The sequence below is a fragment of the Chinchilla lanigera genome, unplaced genomic scaffold, assembly GCF_000276665.1.
Source record: "Chinchilla lanigera isolate Chin_1 unplaced genomic scaffold, ChiLan1.0 scaffold00009, whole genome shotgun sequence".
NCBI classification, from domain to species: Eukaryota; Metazoa; Chordata; class Mammalia; order Rodentia; family Chinchillidae; genus Chinchilla; species Chinchilla lanigera.
Genome location: NW_004955410.1, coordinates 32,176,942 through 32,196,111, shown reverse-complemented (window position 1 = coordinate 32,196,111; position 19,170 = coordinate 32,176,942). Strand labels below are relative to the sequence as shown.

The 19,170-nt window shown below is 53.8% G+C and overlaps 1 protein-coding gene across 2 annotated transcripts in view; it reads right to left on the bottom strand.

Annotated features, from left to right (window-relative positions):
• Adcyap1r1 (adenylate cyclase activating polypeptide 1 (pituitary) receptor type I) overlaps window positions 1-19,170 on the bottom strand; it is a gene marked incomplete in the record, with an annotated part of 52,505 nt that overhangs the window by 33,076 nt on the left and 259 nt on the right. For both annotated transcript variants that reach the window (XM_013510664.1, XM_013510665.1), the window contains 3 exon segments: window positions 8,166-8,271; window positions 9,931-10,047; window positions 19,098-19,170. In XM_013510664.1, coding sequence (XP_013366118.1) covers window positions 8,166-8,271; window positions 9,931-9,981 — 157 coding nt within the window.

Here is a 19,170-nt window from a genome sequence, read left to right as displayed (position 1 = left end):
AGTAAAGAGAAAGGGCCCATTTCTGCCTCACAGAACTCACAACCGGGATCATGCTGACAATTTTGGATGTTATGTGGAATGATATATTTGTTCCCTATCACTGCTGGAAGTTTTTGAGCAAACTTAGTGTCTTCAAACAGCAGAAATTATTATCTTACAGTTCGGAGGATAAAAATCTGAAATGGGTCTCACTGGATTAAATCAAAGCATCAATGGCAGACTGGAGACTCTAGAGAAGAACGCTTTTCCTTATCTTTCAAGAGGTTGCCCATATTCCTTGGCTCATGACCCCATCACCCACCTTCAAAGCCAGTGGCTTTGCATCTACAAACCTCACCTTCTCAGACTCTCCTGTATTCTATCACTTACAATGACTATAATGATTATAGTGTACACCCAAATAACCCACGATAATCTTCCCTTCTCAAGATCCTTAATTAACTGTAAAAACAAAGTCCCTTTTGCTATGTAAGGTCATATCTTCACAGCTTTTGAAGATTAGGATGTGAGCATGTATCTCTGGGCATTTGTGGGGGACCTATTCTCACAAAGTAGGTTCAGACAGATCCACATGATCAGATTTGGTGGTGTGGGGAGACAGTACATTTGAAGAGCAGAAAAGCAGACATAGAAAATGGTCAGCACAGGACATGGCAGGGGTCCAGAAGAGACTCTAAGGGGCTTGATTTGGAGTGATGGCAGCCGAGGCGAAGAGGAGCCTTGTGTGGGACAACTTGGTTGCAGGAATAACAGGGCTTGGTGACAGAATGGCTGGACATGGCTGGCAAGGGTGCTCAAGACCAAGTGTTCCTGTATCTGATGTGACTCACTATCGTATCCCATGGTAAATGAGTGACAGTGACAAACTAGTCTCTAAAACATCCTTCACGGATGTCAGCTGCCTCGGTCTTCTTTCTCTCAGCACTCTTGGAAGCCACGCATGGAGGCCACGTGTTGAGAGTGGCAGTGTTTCAAGATGGGAGGGCCCTGGATCCCTGAACGGCCATGCAAAGCCAGGCTGACCGAACTGACCAGTGACGCATGCAAGCAGGAAATGTCCCTGTGCTGAGCCTCTAAAATCTTAAGGTTAATTTGTCACTGCAGCAAAGTCTAGGCTTTCCTATCTGGACAGCTGAGGGGAGAAGAGTACCGTAGACATCATCAGGTTTCTGGGCTGGGTGTCTGGATGGATGGATAGATGGATGGGCTATTTACTACAGTGTGAAGGGCAGGGTAAAAAGCACGTGTTGAGGGATTAGGCAAGTTAGAAGTCAAGGTTTTAGGATATACGGGCTTGAGAGGATACAAGGAGCCAGTGAAGACAGCTGTCACATAGGCAGTTAGATCCAAAGGAGAAATCGGCCTGGAGAAGAGGATGGGAAGAGGTCAGCAGGGATGCTATTTAGGCCTTGGGTCTGGATAGTTCATCCACCAAGGGAGTAGAGCTCAACAAAGAAAGAAGGAGTGAATGGGCCTGGCCTTAAGAGAAAACAGAATGCAAACACTGAGAAGAGGAACTAGCAAGAGACTGAAGAAGCATGTTTCAGGGAGGAGATGGCCAAGGGCATCCGATGCCAGACTCCCTTCCTCCCTTCATCATTCAGAAGAGTTCCCCTGATTCTACCCCCGTTGTGTCCCAGACCCTCCTGGCACCAAGGAACCTGGTCTGCGGAGTTTGGACACTGCACATCCTGGGAGCATCGGCCACAGGTTCTCTGGGGCTGTTCCCATCTAGGCCAGGCTACACCAAGTAGTCAAGGAATGGCGGCAAACTGTGACAGCAAGAGACAGAGTCCACTTAGGCAGAATGAACTGAGAGAGAATGCAAGAGCTATTAGCCTGTAACTGGAACAAAATGAGGAGCTAATCTCAGGTTGTCATGGTGATAATTTTGTCCAGCTCCACAGCGTTCAAAACTCATGAGACCAGGAACACCGCAGTGACAGACAAAGCTATGTTCCTCTCTCTGGAAAGCCACCCAGGATGCTCAGGTATTGTCAGGATGAAGCATCCATTAGTTCACACAATTCAGGTAAAAAGGATTCAATTTACTGAAATCCACTTTACAGCCAGGATTTCTGTTCCACAAAAGGAGGGCCTTCCTATGGCAGGTACTGGAGGAGAGGAGCAGGACAAAGACACACACAGCCCTGGGAGTCAGCTGTTCTTAAAGTGTAACATCACCTGTGAACCTGCCGGAAATATAGATGCATGGGCCCAGGAATCTGAAACTTGGAGTAGGCATCGGCAATCTGCATTTTAACAGGCCCTAAAGGAGAGTGTGACATGCTTGGGTTTGAGAAGGACTGGGCCAAAGGAAAACACAGGGCTGACTAAAAATGTGAGACTAGCATCAAACCCTACCAGGAATCAGTTCCTCTGAGCAACAGTCCCTGCACCCAGGCTGGTTCCTGGTCAGCCCCTGAGCCCCAGGGAAGCCCAACCCTGAAGTGGTTCCCTCCTCAAGGGTGCAGGCATCCAGTTGAGGCCCTGGAAAGGCATAGAAGATGGGTCAGCACAGCCGTGAGCAACCTTTCCCATCTGCCCTCTGAATCCTCTCTCTCCTGCTCCTGTTACAGCACTCAGAGGACTCCCTCTTCCACCTCCTCAGTGCAGGACCCAACAAAGGACCACTTCCCTGGCTGGCAGTGTTCACTCCTCATGGCAGACTGCTGAATTCCAGGGCTTCTGCCATAGAGGCCACCATATGCATGACCAGCCTATGCTGTTTCTAGACCAGCAAGGACCTGAGATCTGATGGACTCATACATCGAGGCCATACACACCCTTCCCCCAGCCAGCCAGAGCTCTTATGCCCAGACTCACATTCCCAGATTTAAGAGATTGTGAGGAGACATACTATGTGTGCCTACAAATGTAAAATATTTCTATATAAATATTTATACACAAATATGTTAAAATACAGAAAAGCTATATTCAGCTACTCGCTACAGAATGATGTTTCTGTCCACGACCAATTACACACCCCATGGTGGTCCCATGAAATTGTAATGGGCTGGAAAATGCCTGTCACCCAGTGATGCCCCAGCCACTACAATGTGATGTGAAACTCACATTTCCGTGGTGACACTGGTGTAAACCTACTGTGCTGCCAGCAGTATAAAACCATGGAGTGCATAATTATATACGGAACACTGAACATGAAAATAAAGCACTGTGTTACTGGTTTGTATGTGTACTGCACTCTTCACCGTTGTTTGAGAGCATTCTTCTACTCATATATAGAAAGGTGTACTTCAGCTCAGCCTGCTGTGTGTGCAGCCTCCTACATCCTGAGTTTACAGTGTTCTTGATTAAACCGGGAGGCCACATGGAGTGATCGATCATCCAGTTTGTGTAAGTGCACTCTGATGTTCATACAAGGAAATCATCCAGCGACAAGTTCTCAGAAGACATTTCCACTATTAAGCAAGGGATGAGAGAGACAGAGAGAGAGAGAGAGAGAGTGTGTGTGTGTGTGTGTGTGTGTGTGTGTGTAAAAGCATTGCTATGAGCTCATACTAACAAGCCATGCAATAAGCCGTTAAGAGCTTCCTTTGTTCATTTTCAAGCGCATTTCAGGGACATCGCTGCCCTCTGGCCAGCACCTGTGCAGGGGTGTGTTCAGGGACAGCAAGGCAAGGGAGAGCAGAAAAGGGTGGCAGCAGGAGGGCTGGCCTCTCCCAGTTCACCCTAAGCACAGGTTAAGGGCGTAATGCACATCTGCCAATCTCTGTTGCTCCTAGGTTTAATCATGGCCTGGCTTACCTGTGCTATGGGGTCTGCTCTTAGTCCTGAGATCACTTGGGGCCCTGGTGGGTGATGTTTTCTGCTAAACCAGTGGTTCTGAAACCTGGATGCACTTTAGAATCACCTGTAGGCTTTTAATACAGACCTGGTTGGAGCCCTACCCAGATACTGAAGACACTGGGCTGTGGAAGGGGCCTAGACACAGACATCTTGCAATGGTCCCACAGGCTTCAGTGGAATGAGCTGGGTCATTGCTGTGTATTTCACAAGTGTGTTTAATCTGCAGCCAAGAGGCCCAACTCCAGCAGAGGAGGGCCCTAGGAGCAGACTTGAGCCTCGAGTGGAGTGCAGGGCCAAACTCAGGCCTCTTCTACAGCTGAAAGTGGGATATTGCTATCCTACTACCTGAGCCCTGAAGAAGCACCTCCTGCAGGTGAGGAAGGTTCTCCCACCTCAGCCTGCAAGATGAGCCAACAGGCCATAGGCCAATGGACCTCTTTCTCAGCTGGGCCTCCCCAGTGGGCTCCCCTCGCCCTGCCCTGCCCCCTCTCCTTCCCCATCAGCTCAGTGCTGAGGGTCTCCATGGCCCATGGCCGTCTGTCTTCCACTAGCTTCTGAGTTCGTCTTGGGAGAGTAGAGACTTCACTAGGACATGGGTCAGGCCATGGGAGACTGAGACTGTCTGCTATCCCAGCTCTCACAAAACAAACACCCCCAACCTCAGTGCAATTAAGAGCTTGGGCTTCTGGGCACACACTCAGGCCCTCCTCTCCAGCTCCTCTCTCCAGCCTCGTTTCCATGTCCTCCACTGTCGCTGTCTGACCTTTCCCTCCAGCAAGGAGGACAGCTGAAGGCGGGGTGTCTCCTGGCTCCTCCTGAGCTGCAGTGCAGAGCAGTGCTTGGGAACACAGCTCTGGAACAGTCCAGATGCACCCTCACCCCAGCCTTGCTCTTTCTACCTTCACTTGCCTCTTTCCTTGGCTCTCATCTGCCCCCTAGAGCCCAGATCTGGTCCCAGGCCTTCCTCAGCTCTTGCAGAAAGCCTTTCCATATAGGCCCATATGGACTGACTTGTGGCCTAGAGCAGTCTACACTCCCCACAAGAACTAGGATCTACTGGAAGACAGATGACCCTGGAGACCCTCAGCACTGTGAGATGATGCCGAGCACCAACTGCAGTCCCTGCAGAGTACTTAGCAAAAGCCACACACAGTGTCCCTTGCACAAAGCACAGAATAGATCACTTAATGCAGTGATCCCTTGGGATAGGTATTTTTTCTCTACTTTGCAGACAAGAAAATTAAGGTCTTAAGTGCTTTTCAAAGGTCCAGCTGCTGGAGTGGAGGTGGACACGGGGTGCAGGGGACTCAGAGTACACTGTTCTTCCAAGTCTGCATGACCTTGTGGTTGAGAGAACAGGCTAAATTCAAGTTTATCCTCTGCCCCTTAATGCACTGTGTCCTTAACCAAGGTACATAACCTTCTTGCATCTCAGTTTCCTCATCTATAAAATAAGAGCAGTAACAGACCCAGCCCCTCCCCAGGCTGTGGTGGTTGAGTAGAGTTCCAGCACAGCGCCTGGCACAGGAAGTCTATATGTAAGTGTTGGCCATGGTCCATTCCAATCCCCACCCCTTTAAAAGAGGAGATCTTACAGCCCAAAGCAGGGAAGAGCCAGGGAGTTGGTGGTCCAGCTGGGCCCTCACTCTCCTCCTCTTTCCTACCTAATGACTGCTCTTTGCTTCTGCTTAATTCACTCTCAGCCCTGTCTTATAGAGCTCTACCTTCTAACTCAAAGAGGGAAAGGTAAGGAGAGATATGAGACCCCTCCTCAGGCAGACACAGAAGGAAAAGGCTCTTCTCCTTTCTGGGAACTAGGGTTAGAGGAGAGCTCTCCCCACAGCTCCTGAGAGAACCCTTTGTTCTGCACTCCACCAGACCCAGCCAGACCCAGCCTTCCTCCCAGCAGTCCCCCCGCTGCCGGCACAACTACCTGCACTGACCCTGCCCAGATGGAAGCTCTTGCTTCCTGACTGCATCCCCCACCACTGACTCCGCCCCTCCCCACTGCAAATGGGGTCCCAGAGTGAGCGCAATCTCTCTGCATCCCCTCCCCATTCCCCTACCCCTGAGTACCCTGCCCTCCACCAGCCAGGTCAGACACCTCAGATTCCAGCATACACAGACCAGACTAAGGAGAGAGTGAGGGAACAAGGGTGACTATGAGTCGGGGAGAGGATGGGTAAGTGAATGAATGAATGAATGAATGAATGAATGAATGAATGAGCAGTGGGTGGGTGAGTTTATTCCGCAAGCTTTAGGTGCCCCACCAAATTCGGGATTTAAGAGTGACATATGGTCAGCCCTGATTCACAGGGTCCCAGCTGTGGTAGACATGGACATGAGATGCACAGCTGTCCCCTCCTCACTCAGTTTCCCAGGCCTTCAGATACGGGTTACTCGGGGCCCCATAGGTCAGCCTCCTGCCTCCAGGCCTCTCTTTCTCACAGATTCCTTGCCCCAGAGTGCTCTCTCATCCATCCCTCCATCATATACCTGCCGGTCCCTTGGGCCCAGCACAGGGGTTCTCAGCTTCTGCTGCTCACTAGAACTTTATGGAGCTTGTAAATGTTACAGTGCCTGTGACAATGCAATCGGCTTGGACTGTGGCCTGAGCATGCTCCTCCACCAGCCCCCGCTTGGAGGTTCTGATGTGCAGCCAGGCCCAAACACCTGGGAGCCAGTTTCTTTTTCTTTCTTCCTTTCTTTTCTTTTTCTTTTTGTAGTCCTGGGGATTGAACACAGGGCCTTTGCACTGAGTACATCCCAGCTCTTTTTTATTTTTTGAGACAGGGTCTCACTAATTCACTAAGGTGCCCATGCTGGGTTTCCAGAGCATTGAGATTCTGAGGTGCACCATGCAAGCTCAAGGAGTGAGCTTCAGTGCCACCTTCTCCACATGCTCTTCCCTGCCCTCCCAGCACACGCTGAGTGAGATCTCCCAGCACTGCCCTCCAAAGAGGGCATCCATCCTCTCATCCACCTCTCACATGAGCCAGCCATCCCCGAGGGCAAGACTATTTTGTCCTCAACCAGGGCTCAGTACGCTGAGTGGGGGGCTGAACAGCACACAGCCCCCCTGGGGTCGCTGCCCCACCCTACTCCACCTCTCCCTTCCTGGATGCCTGTTTGCAGCACCTTGGGGCACTAGAGGCAGGACATCTGGGTTGCAGGCCCCTCTGGTGGTCTAACAGGCATGGCCTCGTGTCCCAAACAAGAGATTTGAATGGCAGAGTCTTCAGATAGTCTGGGATTCTTTGGGCTGTACAACACCTGGGCCCCTGCCTCAGTTTCCCTAGTTGGTGGGGCCTTGAGTTCACTCTTGACCTTAGCAAGTGCTCGGCCCACAGGGAAGGCTGGCATCGCTGGAACTGCTCTCTTCCCAGCCTTCACCCAGGAGCAGCTGGCTGCAGAGCTCAGTCCAGCGGGACCGCTGCATTTAACTGGGCTGCAGATTAATAAAGTCTTCAAGCAGATGGTGTTCAGAAGAGTTGGGTGGATCCACAGGGAGGAGTGCATTTCTCCGGCCAGAGCACCAGTCCCACCCTCGGGGACTCATATCCAGCCCTTCAGCAAGGAGGAAGGAGGAAGGAGAGGCTGGCCTCCAGGATGCCACCCTTATCCCCCACCCCACTGCCCCTGAGGAGGAAGCAGAGGGCACCGTGGCCTCTGTGGGCCTTCAGGTCCCACTCCCATGGCAAGGAGTTGGGAGAAGAGGGTTACCTAGGACCCCTAGGTCTCACCGGAGCTGTGCCACTCCCTTGGGACCTGTGGAATGTTGGAAGACAGTTTTTGGGTATCTTTGGCATCTGGGGTGTTATAAGCATTTAAGGGGAGAAGTAAAGGATGCTGCATGTCCTGCAGTGTGTGGCCTCATCCAGCACAGGCCATGGTGTCCGTCCCTCCTCCCTGAATGCTCACTGCTCCTAGGGGAAGCCCGAAAGGACAGTCTTTGTGACAGAAGTGCCTGCTGCCTTTCTCCCTGGCTCATGAAATGAGCAGAGGAGAGAGGAGATGAATGCATACCCCTGCCCTGGGCTGGCCAAGGGTACCACGGCTTAGCCACGGGCAACAGCTGTGTGCCTGCTGCCACCGGACCCTGGTGACCTGTAGCAAACTCTCTGAAAGCCACTGCCCAGGCCAGGTACCAGCTCTATCTCTCCCACAGGAGAGAAGATAGCTGCAGCCACCAGGGCAGACTGACCCCACGCAGGGCAACTCTAGTGTCACTGCCCAGAGAAGTTGCAGAAGCCCCAGAGACCTGCGCCCTCCACGACTGTCTGCAAGCCGACCCAGGTAAGAAAAATGCTTCTGATGTGCTAGGGACACTGTGCTCCCCCTGCCACTCCACTCACCCAGAAAGGACTCATTCAAGCCCAGCAGGTCGTAGGCACCCTGGATCTTCTTCAGGCACAAGGCTTGCTCCTTCTTGAAGATGCAGTCCGAGTGCATGGCAGCAGCCTGCGGAGGATACATAGGGTGGATGGTGGGAGGAGGCCAGGAGGGCATGACAAGCCCTCCCAGCTAAACCCCACCATGGTCTCGGGTCAGGGGAAGGGGCTTGGGACAGAAACAAGAGGAGGAGAGTGGCAGAGCGACCCCAGGGCCATCCCACAGCTTCGCATCGCACATAACTTGAGGGCTCCCATCCGTCACCGACTCAATGAATACCCTTAGAATATCCCATTCCCCTCCAAGGCCTCAGTTCCCACAATTTATAATACTATCAACAAATGCCTATCACTCATTACCAGACATGGGCATTATTCTGAATGCCGTGTGACTATGTCTATGTATGTATATTTCTCAAGTGTCCTGTGGCTACTATTCATAATCATTTTCTGTTTTACAGACATGGAAACAGAAGTAACCTGCTGAAAGTCACCTGGCTCAGCAGGCTGTAGAGCCAGGCTCTGTACCCAGGTGTTCAGACTGTACAGGGGCGAGTGAGCACCCTGTGAGAGAGCACTGTCTCAGCTCTCTGTGGGCTCACCAAGGAAGGAGGTACACCCCCAGCTGTGGCTGGTGAGGGAGCAGGGCTGGCCTTTAGTGAGGCCACTCTCATTTACAGAAGGGGAAACTGAGACTCAAAGAAGAAACTGCAGCCCAAAGTCACACAGCCAGTTAGTGGCAGATATAGATTCTAGCTCAAACCAAGAGACTTCATAGCAGTGCATTACTATCATGACAGCTGCCTATGAATGCTGTCACTTTAACTCTAATCCTCAGGGCCCGGATGGTTCCCCAGGGGACTATCAGTGAGTATGAGGCAGTCACAAGGCAGCTGAGCTGTCATGGGCCATGTTTGGGATCCATGCAATCCCAGCTGCTCCCAGCTTTGCAGGCAGCTCCCAGAAGAGGGACGGACTCATCTGTCACACAGGTAGGTGGGACAGAGGCAGGACTGGTACCCAAGACTCTGGAGACAGCCTCACTCACTGCCAGTCCACACTCCCAGAGCGAGCGGTGGTGCTGATCCTGGAAAACTCTTCTTCCCCCTCCCTGTCCTCAATCTTCCTTGAGGGAGACATGAGCAGTGGGCAGAGAGTTCTGAGTTCAGATCTGACAGGGACTCATAGGCTGAGGACCAGAAGATCAACCTTAACCGAGGTCTTTGCACACAGCTGGGCAGGTTATATATGATACAACTCTACAAGTTGCCACAGATGTCACCATCATAATAGATTTGAAATCTGTGAGCCAGGCTTGGTACACCTATAATCCCAACCCTCTGCCTCTCAACTTAGCAGGACCCTATATGAATACAAAAATAAAATAAAAATTGTTAAAAGGCTAGGAATGTAGCACAGTGGAAAGGCCCTGGGTTCAATCTGAATGGAAGAGAAGGGAAAGACAAGGAGAGAGCAAGGCAGGGAAAGACAGAGAAAGAGAGGGAGAAAGGGAGGGAAATGTATTATAATTTGCTGTGCAGTCAGTCCAGGGTCAAGAGGAAGGGGAGCATCTCTGTTTCACAGGAAGGCACTGGGTAGTCCAATGAGGCTGATGGCAGAGCTACCAGCACCTGAATGGCTTAGATAAAGACACTAGTTCTCAGGAATGGTGGCTCAGGTGAGGCTGAGCTCCAGAAGAGCTGTGGAGGGGAGGGTCCCAGGCCCTTACCACAGCCAACAGAAGGATAGCAGCCAGATGGACCTGCAGGTTGCCGGCCATGGCACTTCTCAGCCAGCACAACCGGCCTCCCGTCCCTTCTTCCCGTCAGTCCGAGGTGTCCACAGGCTACAGAGGAAGCAAAAGCAAGATCCTATGAGTCATTACCTCCCAGCCTCCGAGGATGAACCTCCTCCTCCATGCCCATGTCCGTCTATCTTTACCTCGTGTTCCGCAAATGTGCTGAGCCCCCAACCTGCGAGGACGCAGTGACCACACTGGCTCAGCCCATCAGCTTACTATGCTGGTCAGGAAGGGCTTCCTCCTCAGCAGCAGACCAGCTGTCACCCCGAATCTTGGCATTCTCTCCATTCTCGACACTGTGTCTGACACATGCATGCCCATCTAGAAGTGATATTCCTCCTCTCCTCACACTCAAGTGTGAGCATGTGATCACACTGGCACCTATAAGATGTGGCTGACAGTAATGTGAGCTTTGCCTACAGCCCTGGTCTACGCAGGCATGGCATGCTCTCCATCCCTCCCTAAGAGCTGCAGTGAGCCTTGCCAGTGTAGAAAAGACATCAGCCGAGAGGGTGGGGAGGGACACTTTGAAAGCAGCCAAGCTCAGTGAGTGGTCTCGTGGCACAGAGGCACCCCTCCAGCCTAGGTGGCCCTCCTCACTTCAGATGTTTTATAAGGGAGACATGAACATCCATCCAACTCATGCCCTCTTGGTCCCAAACTCCCAGGCTGGCACCCTAACAGATACACACTTCTCTCACCCTACCTTACCCCACTTTGCTCTCAGGATAGAGTGACAGAAAACAGGGACTGTGTGCTTAAGCCTGAGAGCAGCAGGGGCTCCCAGGGACAGGGACACAGGTCTGGGCCCTGGAAGAAACCAACAGGAGAATGAGGAGACCCAGGAGCCCTTCTCCTTCTCAGCAGAGGAGTGCACTCTGCTCCTAAAACTGATCCTGAATACATACACTCTGCAGCTCAGAGACTCCACACTTGGACAAAGAGAAGCACACGTAAAGCTGTTCACCAAAACATCACTTAAAATACCATTGGTGACAAGGAAAGGGATAGCACAGCAGCCACCCGGTGGGCACTGCTAAACTGGCACTGGCAGAGTGATAGAGTAGAACAAAACTACAGGCCTAGTTTGAAATTGTTATTACTAATTGCTTTTTAAAAGTTTGGGGCCCATGTCAAGGCACCACTGACCCACACATGCCTGCTTCAGGAGGTGGTAAGGGCTGGCACCAGCCTTGCCCCAGGCATCCCAACCTTCAGGCCTCACACACATACCCAGTGTGCAAAGCTGCTGTCACGCAAGTCCCCTAACCTGGCTCTCTGCCTAGCCCTAACCTCTGGCCTCCCCACAACCTCCCTGAGCTCCAGATGGTGGGAAGCAAGCTTGCAAAAGGGGGAAAAGATGGCTGCTGGGAGTCTTTACAAAAAGGAGCCCTTCTTTTCCACCAGCCCAGCTCACCTGGAGACCCTTTGGGGTACTGGAGAGGCTCTGAGAACCCCAAGGCAGTAGTGATGCAGGGTCAGCCCCTTCCTGCAGGCCAGAGGGGACCACGCAGAGGAGGGAGGCCTGTGCTATGCCTGGCACTCAGACTTCTGTTTCTGCACCCCTCCCAGGGCCCTCTACACCCTGGTGGCCACAGGTTGCCTCTGGCATTGCATGAGTAGTCCCCAAAAGATTCAGTCACCTCCGTGTCCTGGCCTGCAGAGAGACGCCCTTCCAACCTGCCTGGCTGAGATGGGGGAGTGCCAGCTCCCAGGACCTTCAGGCAGGCTAGAGACCACCTCTCCCGCCAGCCAAGGGGAAAGAGAAGCTACCACAAGGGAGAAGCCCTCTGAGATCAGGGGTAACCCTCCTGCGCCTTGGACCACCTCAAGCCAAAGACGTGATAACACAGCTCCTGGTCCTCAGGATACCCTGAGATGGCAGCAGGACTACCCCATCACTGCCTCCTCCCCACACTGTGACCTCCAGGCCCAGTGTGCAACCTGCTGGTCACTGGAGTCCCTGTGCAGCTTGCAAAAGACACCCTGCCCAAGAAAACAGACCTCCCCACACAGCAGCCAGCCAGCGCCAGTGCTGGTTCAGGCATTCCAGCTGACATCATGCAGAGTTAGGCTTATAAAGGTGCTGTTTGCCCCTTCATTAGAAACAAGGACTGGTGTACAGCTGCGGCTGGCAGGTGCCAGTGGAGAGGGCATGGTGGCAGGGCAGGTGCCAGCTCCCCGCTTCCTCCTCTCTCTCCCTCCCTCCCTCCCTCTCTCTCCCCTTCCCTCTCTCCTTCTCTCTCTCCCTCCCTCCTTCCCTCTCTGTCTCTGTCTCTCTCTGTCTCTCTCTCTCTCTCTCACACACACACACACACACACACACACACACACAGACACACACACGGAAGAAACAGGTCCACAGAAATGAACATCAAGGAAGGACAACTGCATGGAGACAAAGAAACTTCTACCCCTAGGGCTCCCTCTTGAAAGTATCGATACAGATTTCCAAGACACGGTGCAAAGGTGGCGATTCCTTCAGGCACCCCGGGACACCTCCACACATCCACACTCCTCCTGGTAGAGCCCACACACACAGGCACAGAACAGAGGCACACACAGAGGAAAACACACAGCCTGCAGCTGTTCAAATGCATTCACCAGACCGGACGTGTGCACGCTGGTGACCATACTCAGTCTGAGGCAGCAACAGACATGCCGAGACACGCAGATCCATGCAGACATGGGTGCAGGCAGGATAAACGCAGGGAGGCCCAGGGTTGCGGATGCTCACCTGCTCTAGGTGGGCCAGTTCCTCCAGCAGAGCTGCAGAGGACTGAAAAAGCCCCAAACCAAGACAAGGTACCAGCCCAGCCCAGCCCAGCCCAGCTCTCTGCATTGTCACCAGAGCGCTTATGCAACCAGGGGAACCAGGGCATGGTTTGCCCCAGCCCAGTGGCACTGGGTAAAGGAACTGGGGCTGACTCTCGACACGGTGCCTCCTCTGGACTTGACTCTGACTGTGGACCTCTCTTGCTCCTCTTACTAGAGTCCGCCTCCTGCCCAAATGGACACGGGCCCTCCCCGGAAAAGCAAGGAGAGATAGAACCTGGAGCCCATGGGCCTTGACTTCCCTTCTGCCACCTCTGGGGACCGCTGGGATGGCCTCCTGCAGCCTCTCCATGGCAGTAATCCCCCAAGGCCACTCCAGTCTCTTCTGTGCCAGCCCCACCCCGCTGGCCAGCACTCACACTCTGCACTCTTTGGCCATTTGTCCCAGGCCCAGTTCAGAAAACACGCCTGGCTCCTCCGGCCCAGAACAGCCCTCCCGGCTGCCTGAGTTGGCTGCCCAGTCCCATGGGCTGCTGCCCTTTCCCTCCGCTGTGGCTCCCTCTGCATTCTGGCTCCCCCAGGCTGCTAGTGAGGATCTGGCCACAGGGGCAGCCTGGGGCTACACATTCCTGCCTCCAGGAGGGACCCGGACTGCTTGGACAGGGATGCAGAATATCTCAGGATGACTGGTTCTCTCCCAGGTTCTCTTTCAGGTCTGCGTCTAGATGCTGCGATCAGTTGGCTTTGAGGACAGCTAACCCGCCCCACCCCCAGCATTTAGTGTGGCAGACCTGGGAGTCATTTTGCTAGCATTTTTAGCCCAAGGATTTAAGGGTAGCTGCCTAACCTTTCTGTGCCTCCATTTTTTCATCTGTAAAATGGGAATAATAGTAATGGCTGTCTCACAGATACTACTGCAAGGCATCAGCAAATTTATATAAATAAACCACAGAGTACATACAATAGTCATATGATACTCTGACACTCACTGAAGGCCACACACCTGTTAACAGTTATTGTCACCTTACCACTTTATGGTCAGGTTTTTGCACAGTCTTGCTGTCACTCCCAGCCCCAGAGCCCCGTGTCACATTCAGGATGGGAACAGCAGGCCTACTGTGCCCTTGTTTGCTAGTGGTTGACACTTAGTAAACAACTCAGTAAGTCAGGTGCTCTCTCCAGCAATAAACATTAACTCCTTTAACATGAAACCTGTGAAATATTTTTTATACTACTCTCATTCTATAGCAGAGGTTACTAAGGCACAGAGAGGCTAAGCAACTATCCCCAAGGCCACACAGCAAGTACATGATAGATCTAGGAAGTGACCCCAAGCTATGTGGCTTCAAAGCCTGTACATCACTGTGCTTCTTCTACTCTCTGTGATCGGTAAAAGGAAGAAGGACTCTGAGCCTCCTGGTAGCCCCCTTTTGTCCCCTTATGCCTCTCCTACTCTCTGCCCATGCATCTAAGCATGTTCTATCTTCAGAAGGAGTTAGTTATAAACACACCACTCAGATCTGAAACTTTAAAGGCCATCTACCCATCACAGGGATGGGGAAACTGAAGTCAGAGAGCAGGAGACATTTCCCAAGGCCACACTTGGAGTCCTGGAGGTTTACCTCCCTGCAACTGGACATGTAAATAGATACTACAACTAAGGAAGTTGGGGAACCCAGGGACACACCATTCCCCCTTCCCATCAAGGCAGGCCTGCCCTCCTAGGCCCCATGAGCCTAGCAAATGCCAGGAGCCGGAAGTAACAACACCAGTCATGTCCTCCCACGAGCCGAAGCCCAGGTCACTGTGGCCCCGCACCCAGAAGACACGTTATCAGTCAGCACACAGAACAGGTGGTGACTCATGGCTGCTGCCACTGTCCATACTGGGGCAGGAGGAACCTGCAGACCATGCGACTGCTGCCCCTGGCGGAGCCCTCCTGCACCATCTCAGCAGGCACAGACAGCCCAGGCCTCCGAGGGAAGCTCCAGCATCTCCCCATTGCCCTGAGCAGCATGGCTTCCTGTGCCCCATGGAAGCTCCATGGGGGTGTGTAAGACAGCCCTGTCTCCTCCCTTTCCTCAGCCATACAGCCCTGGGTCCCTCATCTGCCCTGCCTGGGGATGGGGCCATCCGAGCCTCTGCTCAGCGCTCCTCCTCCTCACAGAGGGGCACCGAGCTTGGACACCAGGCAGGAGACAGCCAGGAAAAGCATCGCTCACCTCCCCTGCTCTCTGCTCTCTGCATGCTGCCCGAAGGAGACTGCAGCGGGACCCACCCCACTTCCTCCACTCCCTCCATGCCAGGGAACCAGGAGGGAAGGCTGAAAGGTGAAACACTGACCCTCACGCTCTCCCCTGGAAGGGACAGAGGCTGCTTCATGGGAGGAGCAGCCTTTCTACCTCCCTCCTCTACAGCGAGGCCAGCGCCCACAAAGGGGCCGTTCATGCTGGTGCCCTCTTCAGTGTCCAAACCTTCCCATCTCCGAGCTGCCAGTGTCTGCACTGGGAGACTCCGCCTGTGCCCTCCATTTCCCATGGACTTGGGTTGGGGACAGCAAAGGGAGACACCAGGCAAGTGTACCAGACAGCAGTGTCCTCCCACTCAATTGCAGAGGGCTGGGGACTGACCTTCTCCAAGGTCGGCTCACAAGGCCTTCTCCCTTAAACAGTGTCCTGTGAGGAAGCCCCTTTCACACCCGAGAGTACTGGGACATCTGGGACCTCACCTGTCCTGGAAGAGTCAGGGTGCACTGCCCCCTCCCAGCCAGGTTAGAGGAGCAGGAAAGGAGGAGGCAGAAAAGCGATGAGGCCAGAGGAAGAAGAGGGAAGGAAACGGGGGAAAGACAGAAAGAGGGAGGAAGGAAGGGAGGAGACAAAGAGAGAGAGAGAGACAGAGAGGAGAGATGGGGTGAAGGAGCTGGAGGTGCTGCTGGGGGGCCCGAGCACACACAGTGTAGCCCAGGACAGGAGTGGCTGCCAACTGGCCAGAGACCCCCCCTCCGTCTGCGCTGACCACCAGTGCCAGGGTGTGAGCCAGCTGCGTACCTGGCACACACAGGTCACAGGATGGACGCCCACAGAGCTTGCCTGCAGAAGGCTTGGGAAAGAGATTCACGGTGTTGAGGGACATCACAAGACACCTGGAGATAGGGAATGAACTGACAGACAGCACCGTTCCGTGGGAGCCAGGGACACCGGAGGTTGTTCCATGAAGCAAGCGAGCTGCAGTAACTTCGGTTATTTTTTCACAAATGATGTCCCCACTGTCCCTTGAGTGGGGACATATCTCACAAAGGGGAGGCTGCCTTGGGGTGGAGTGTTACGGACTGCAGGTGCCCTTCCTGGGTCTGACCCATCCAACAGACCGGCACTGTGAGCTCCTGGTGCTGGAGGAAAGCCCCCAGCTGCTCCGGGCATCTGGGGCTTCCAGCACCAAGGGCCTCGCTTCCTCAGACTCTTACCCCTTCCCTGTCCCTCACCTTCCAGCCTCAGAGTTGGCAAACCCTTCGGCCAGTTGGATCCAGCCTGTTGCCTATTTTTGTACAGCCAGGGAGCCAAGAATGGTTTGTACATTTCTAAATGGTCAATAAAAATTAAAAGAAGCAGCATATTTTACAACACATAGAAACTGCACGAAATTCAAATACTCAGTACTCGCAAATAAAGTTAATTAGCACACATCCATGCCTTGTTTTTATCTTCATGTTGTCTATAGTTGTCTAGCTTAATATATTTATTATATTTACCAGAAAAGCCTGCAGATCCTTCTCCTGGATTCCTGCAACTCAGTGTACACTCACATACACACATACACACACACACACACTTACACACACTCACACTTGCACACACACACACACACACACACACAGAGTTCTCTACTTGATTCCATGTGCAGCCAGACCATCATTCAGGAAGGCTTTGATCTTTAGGCAGAGGAGCTCAAAGCTGTGAGAGAGTGTGCCTCAATGTCTGTTTGTCCTTCTGATATCGAATGTCTAATTTGTTCCATGTCCCTGGCAGGTGTCATGAGAAACCTACATACCTTCCCAGCTGTGTGTCACTCCCACTCTGTGTGTCACTGTGGGGGTGGCTGTCACCGTGTGCCTCTGACGGCATCCAGAGCTCAGTACAAACACATCGCAGCTGCGGAGTTTCCAGCCTCCATGTTGCCAAGGCAGCTGGGCCACTAGGCCCAACCCTGTCAGACCAGGGCGTCTTAGACTCTTTTATTCCAAGGTGACTGTGGGTTCCCAACTGGGGCATCACACCTCTGCTCACAGACCTTCCCAGGACAGGAAACTCTTTTCACCTGAATGTCAGCTCCATGGTTAGTGGTGCTCAGGTAAGCAAGGCCCCCTGGCCTTGACCTGAGCTCATACTCTGCGCTTACCACATGTGGTCCTGCCCTCTGGCAGACAGCATGCGGTGGCTCCACTTCGTCAATGCCAGCCCTTGGTCAATGAAGTGTTTACCCCGGGGAGGCCAGTAACCTGCGACACTCAAGCCTAAGCTACCTCTAATCACATATGCTGATCTGTAAAGACCCACTGAAATTAAGGGAGTGTCCCAAAGTAGGAGCACAGCAGAGAGGGGTGCCTTGGGGAAAAGGATGGGTCCCAAACTGTGTTCCAACCCCCAGCCCCCCACCAAACAGAACCTTCTACATGAAAAGATATTTATGCGCACTACGGTCTGCGTGGTCCTAGGGGGCAGGAAAGGGCCCTTCCAGAAGCTCCCTGCAGGCACCCACCTTCCCTGCACAAGGAAACAGACTCCCAGAGGTCTTGTCTCGGACACCCCACCATGGGAGAGACATCTCTGATGTCTCACCACTAGGACCAGGTCCCTGGTCACCACATACACACACACACACACACACACACACACACACACACACACTTGTTGATGAACAGATTGAAGACCTGGTCCAAGGCCCACCCCACTGTGTTGTCTCTAATTTTTATGTTCAGATTTCAGCTTTTGCTCAGAATGGCACCTCTGCCTGCTCTCTCCAAGGTCAGGGAGAAGCTGGAGCCCCAGATTCTGCAGGGGACAGGGAGTTCCACCAGCCCACTCAGAAGGGGGCTTCCTGATAACACCTAGTTGTCCCTGGCTGCCCCTACTCCCAGGCTCAAATGCAATCTCTCATCCTCTTCGGAAGGCTGGGCCACCAAAGCCTTTAGCCTGACCTTCAGGATGGGGAAGGCCCAGGGCAACCCCAGGGCAAGTTACCCTAGATATCCTGTGTGTAGCCCCTTCTTACCTCCACCATCAGCCTCCCCCACCCTCCACCGCCCAGGACTGCTCACAGGAAAGCCAAATACTCTGTCTTGTTTTCGTCTTTGTTGGGGGTGTGGAAGGAGGCAAGGACACTGTAAGGCTGGGGGAATTAAAGAAAGGGAGTCTGACGCACCTGCGCTGATACAGAAAGGGCCTGAAGAATTAGCGGCGCCCCAGGATCCCAACCCTAACATCTGCCGGGAGGGACCTAAGTGCTCCACTTGAAATGCCATCACCTTCCGGCTGGGCTCCCTCCTGAGGCTCTCGGTCCCTCCTGATCTCCCAGCCCGCACAGGTTGAGGATGCCACCCCCCGCCACACACACACACACACACAGCCCGCGGCTGCTGTAGGAGCCGGCCTTAAGGTAGGCGTCAGGGACCCCACTTCAGCCGGCCTGGGAGGCCGCATTTCTGTCACAGGCCCCACAGGGCGTTTCCTTACGGGACAGCCAAAGCTCAGGCATCCCTAACACAACCCCTTGCACCGCGGGAAACCGACGGACTAGCTCTTTTGAACCATCCCGCATGCTTATCCAGAGGGTCATCCTGCAGTGGTCCTTACCTCAGCGCATTCTTTGCCCACCCCTCAGACCCCGTGCACACTGCGGTACTTCGTCCCGAGGGACCCTCTAGGGATGCCTTCCAAATCCACGCAGACGCGTTCCCAAGGGATTCAGGTCCCTTGGGGTCCCTCTGGCCGCAGTGTCATCCCTGTCCATGGTTGTCCCTTCTAGGCGCCGGGAGAGGCGCAAGACGGGTCGTCCCCCACCCCACTGGGCTGCAGGGATCGGGGGATCAGTCGCCCCAAGCAATGGCCCTGGTCACGGAGAAGCGGGGTGACATGCAGGAAGCGGCGGCAGCCGCGGGAGAGCGCTTCGTTTCGGACTCAGGAGCTCCGGCCCGCGTGGGTCCGCTCCGACCCCGTAGAGACCCCAGGCTGGAGGAGGGCGTCCCCTGTCCCCGCTGGGCGAAGGTTCTGGAGCTGGCGCTGGGCTGCGGGGCGTGGAAGGCAGGGGCAGCGGGCGGTCCTTACCTGCTCACCGCGGGCCTGCGGCGGCGCGGGTCTCCGGACGCCCGGGCCGGAGCGAGTGCGCCGAGGAGCGCGC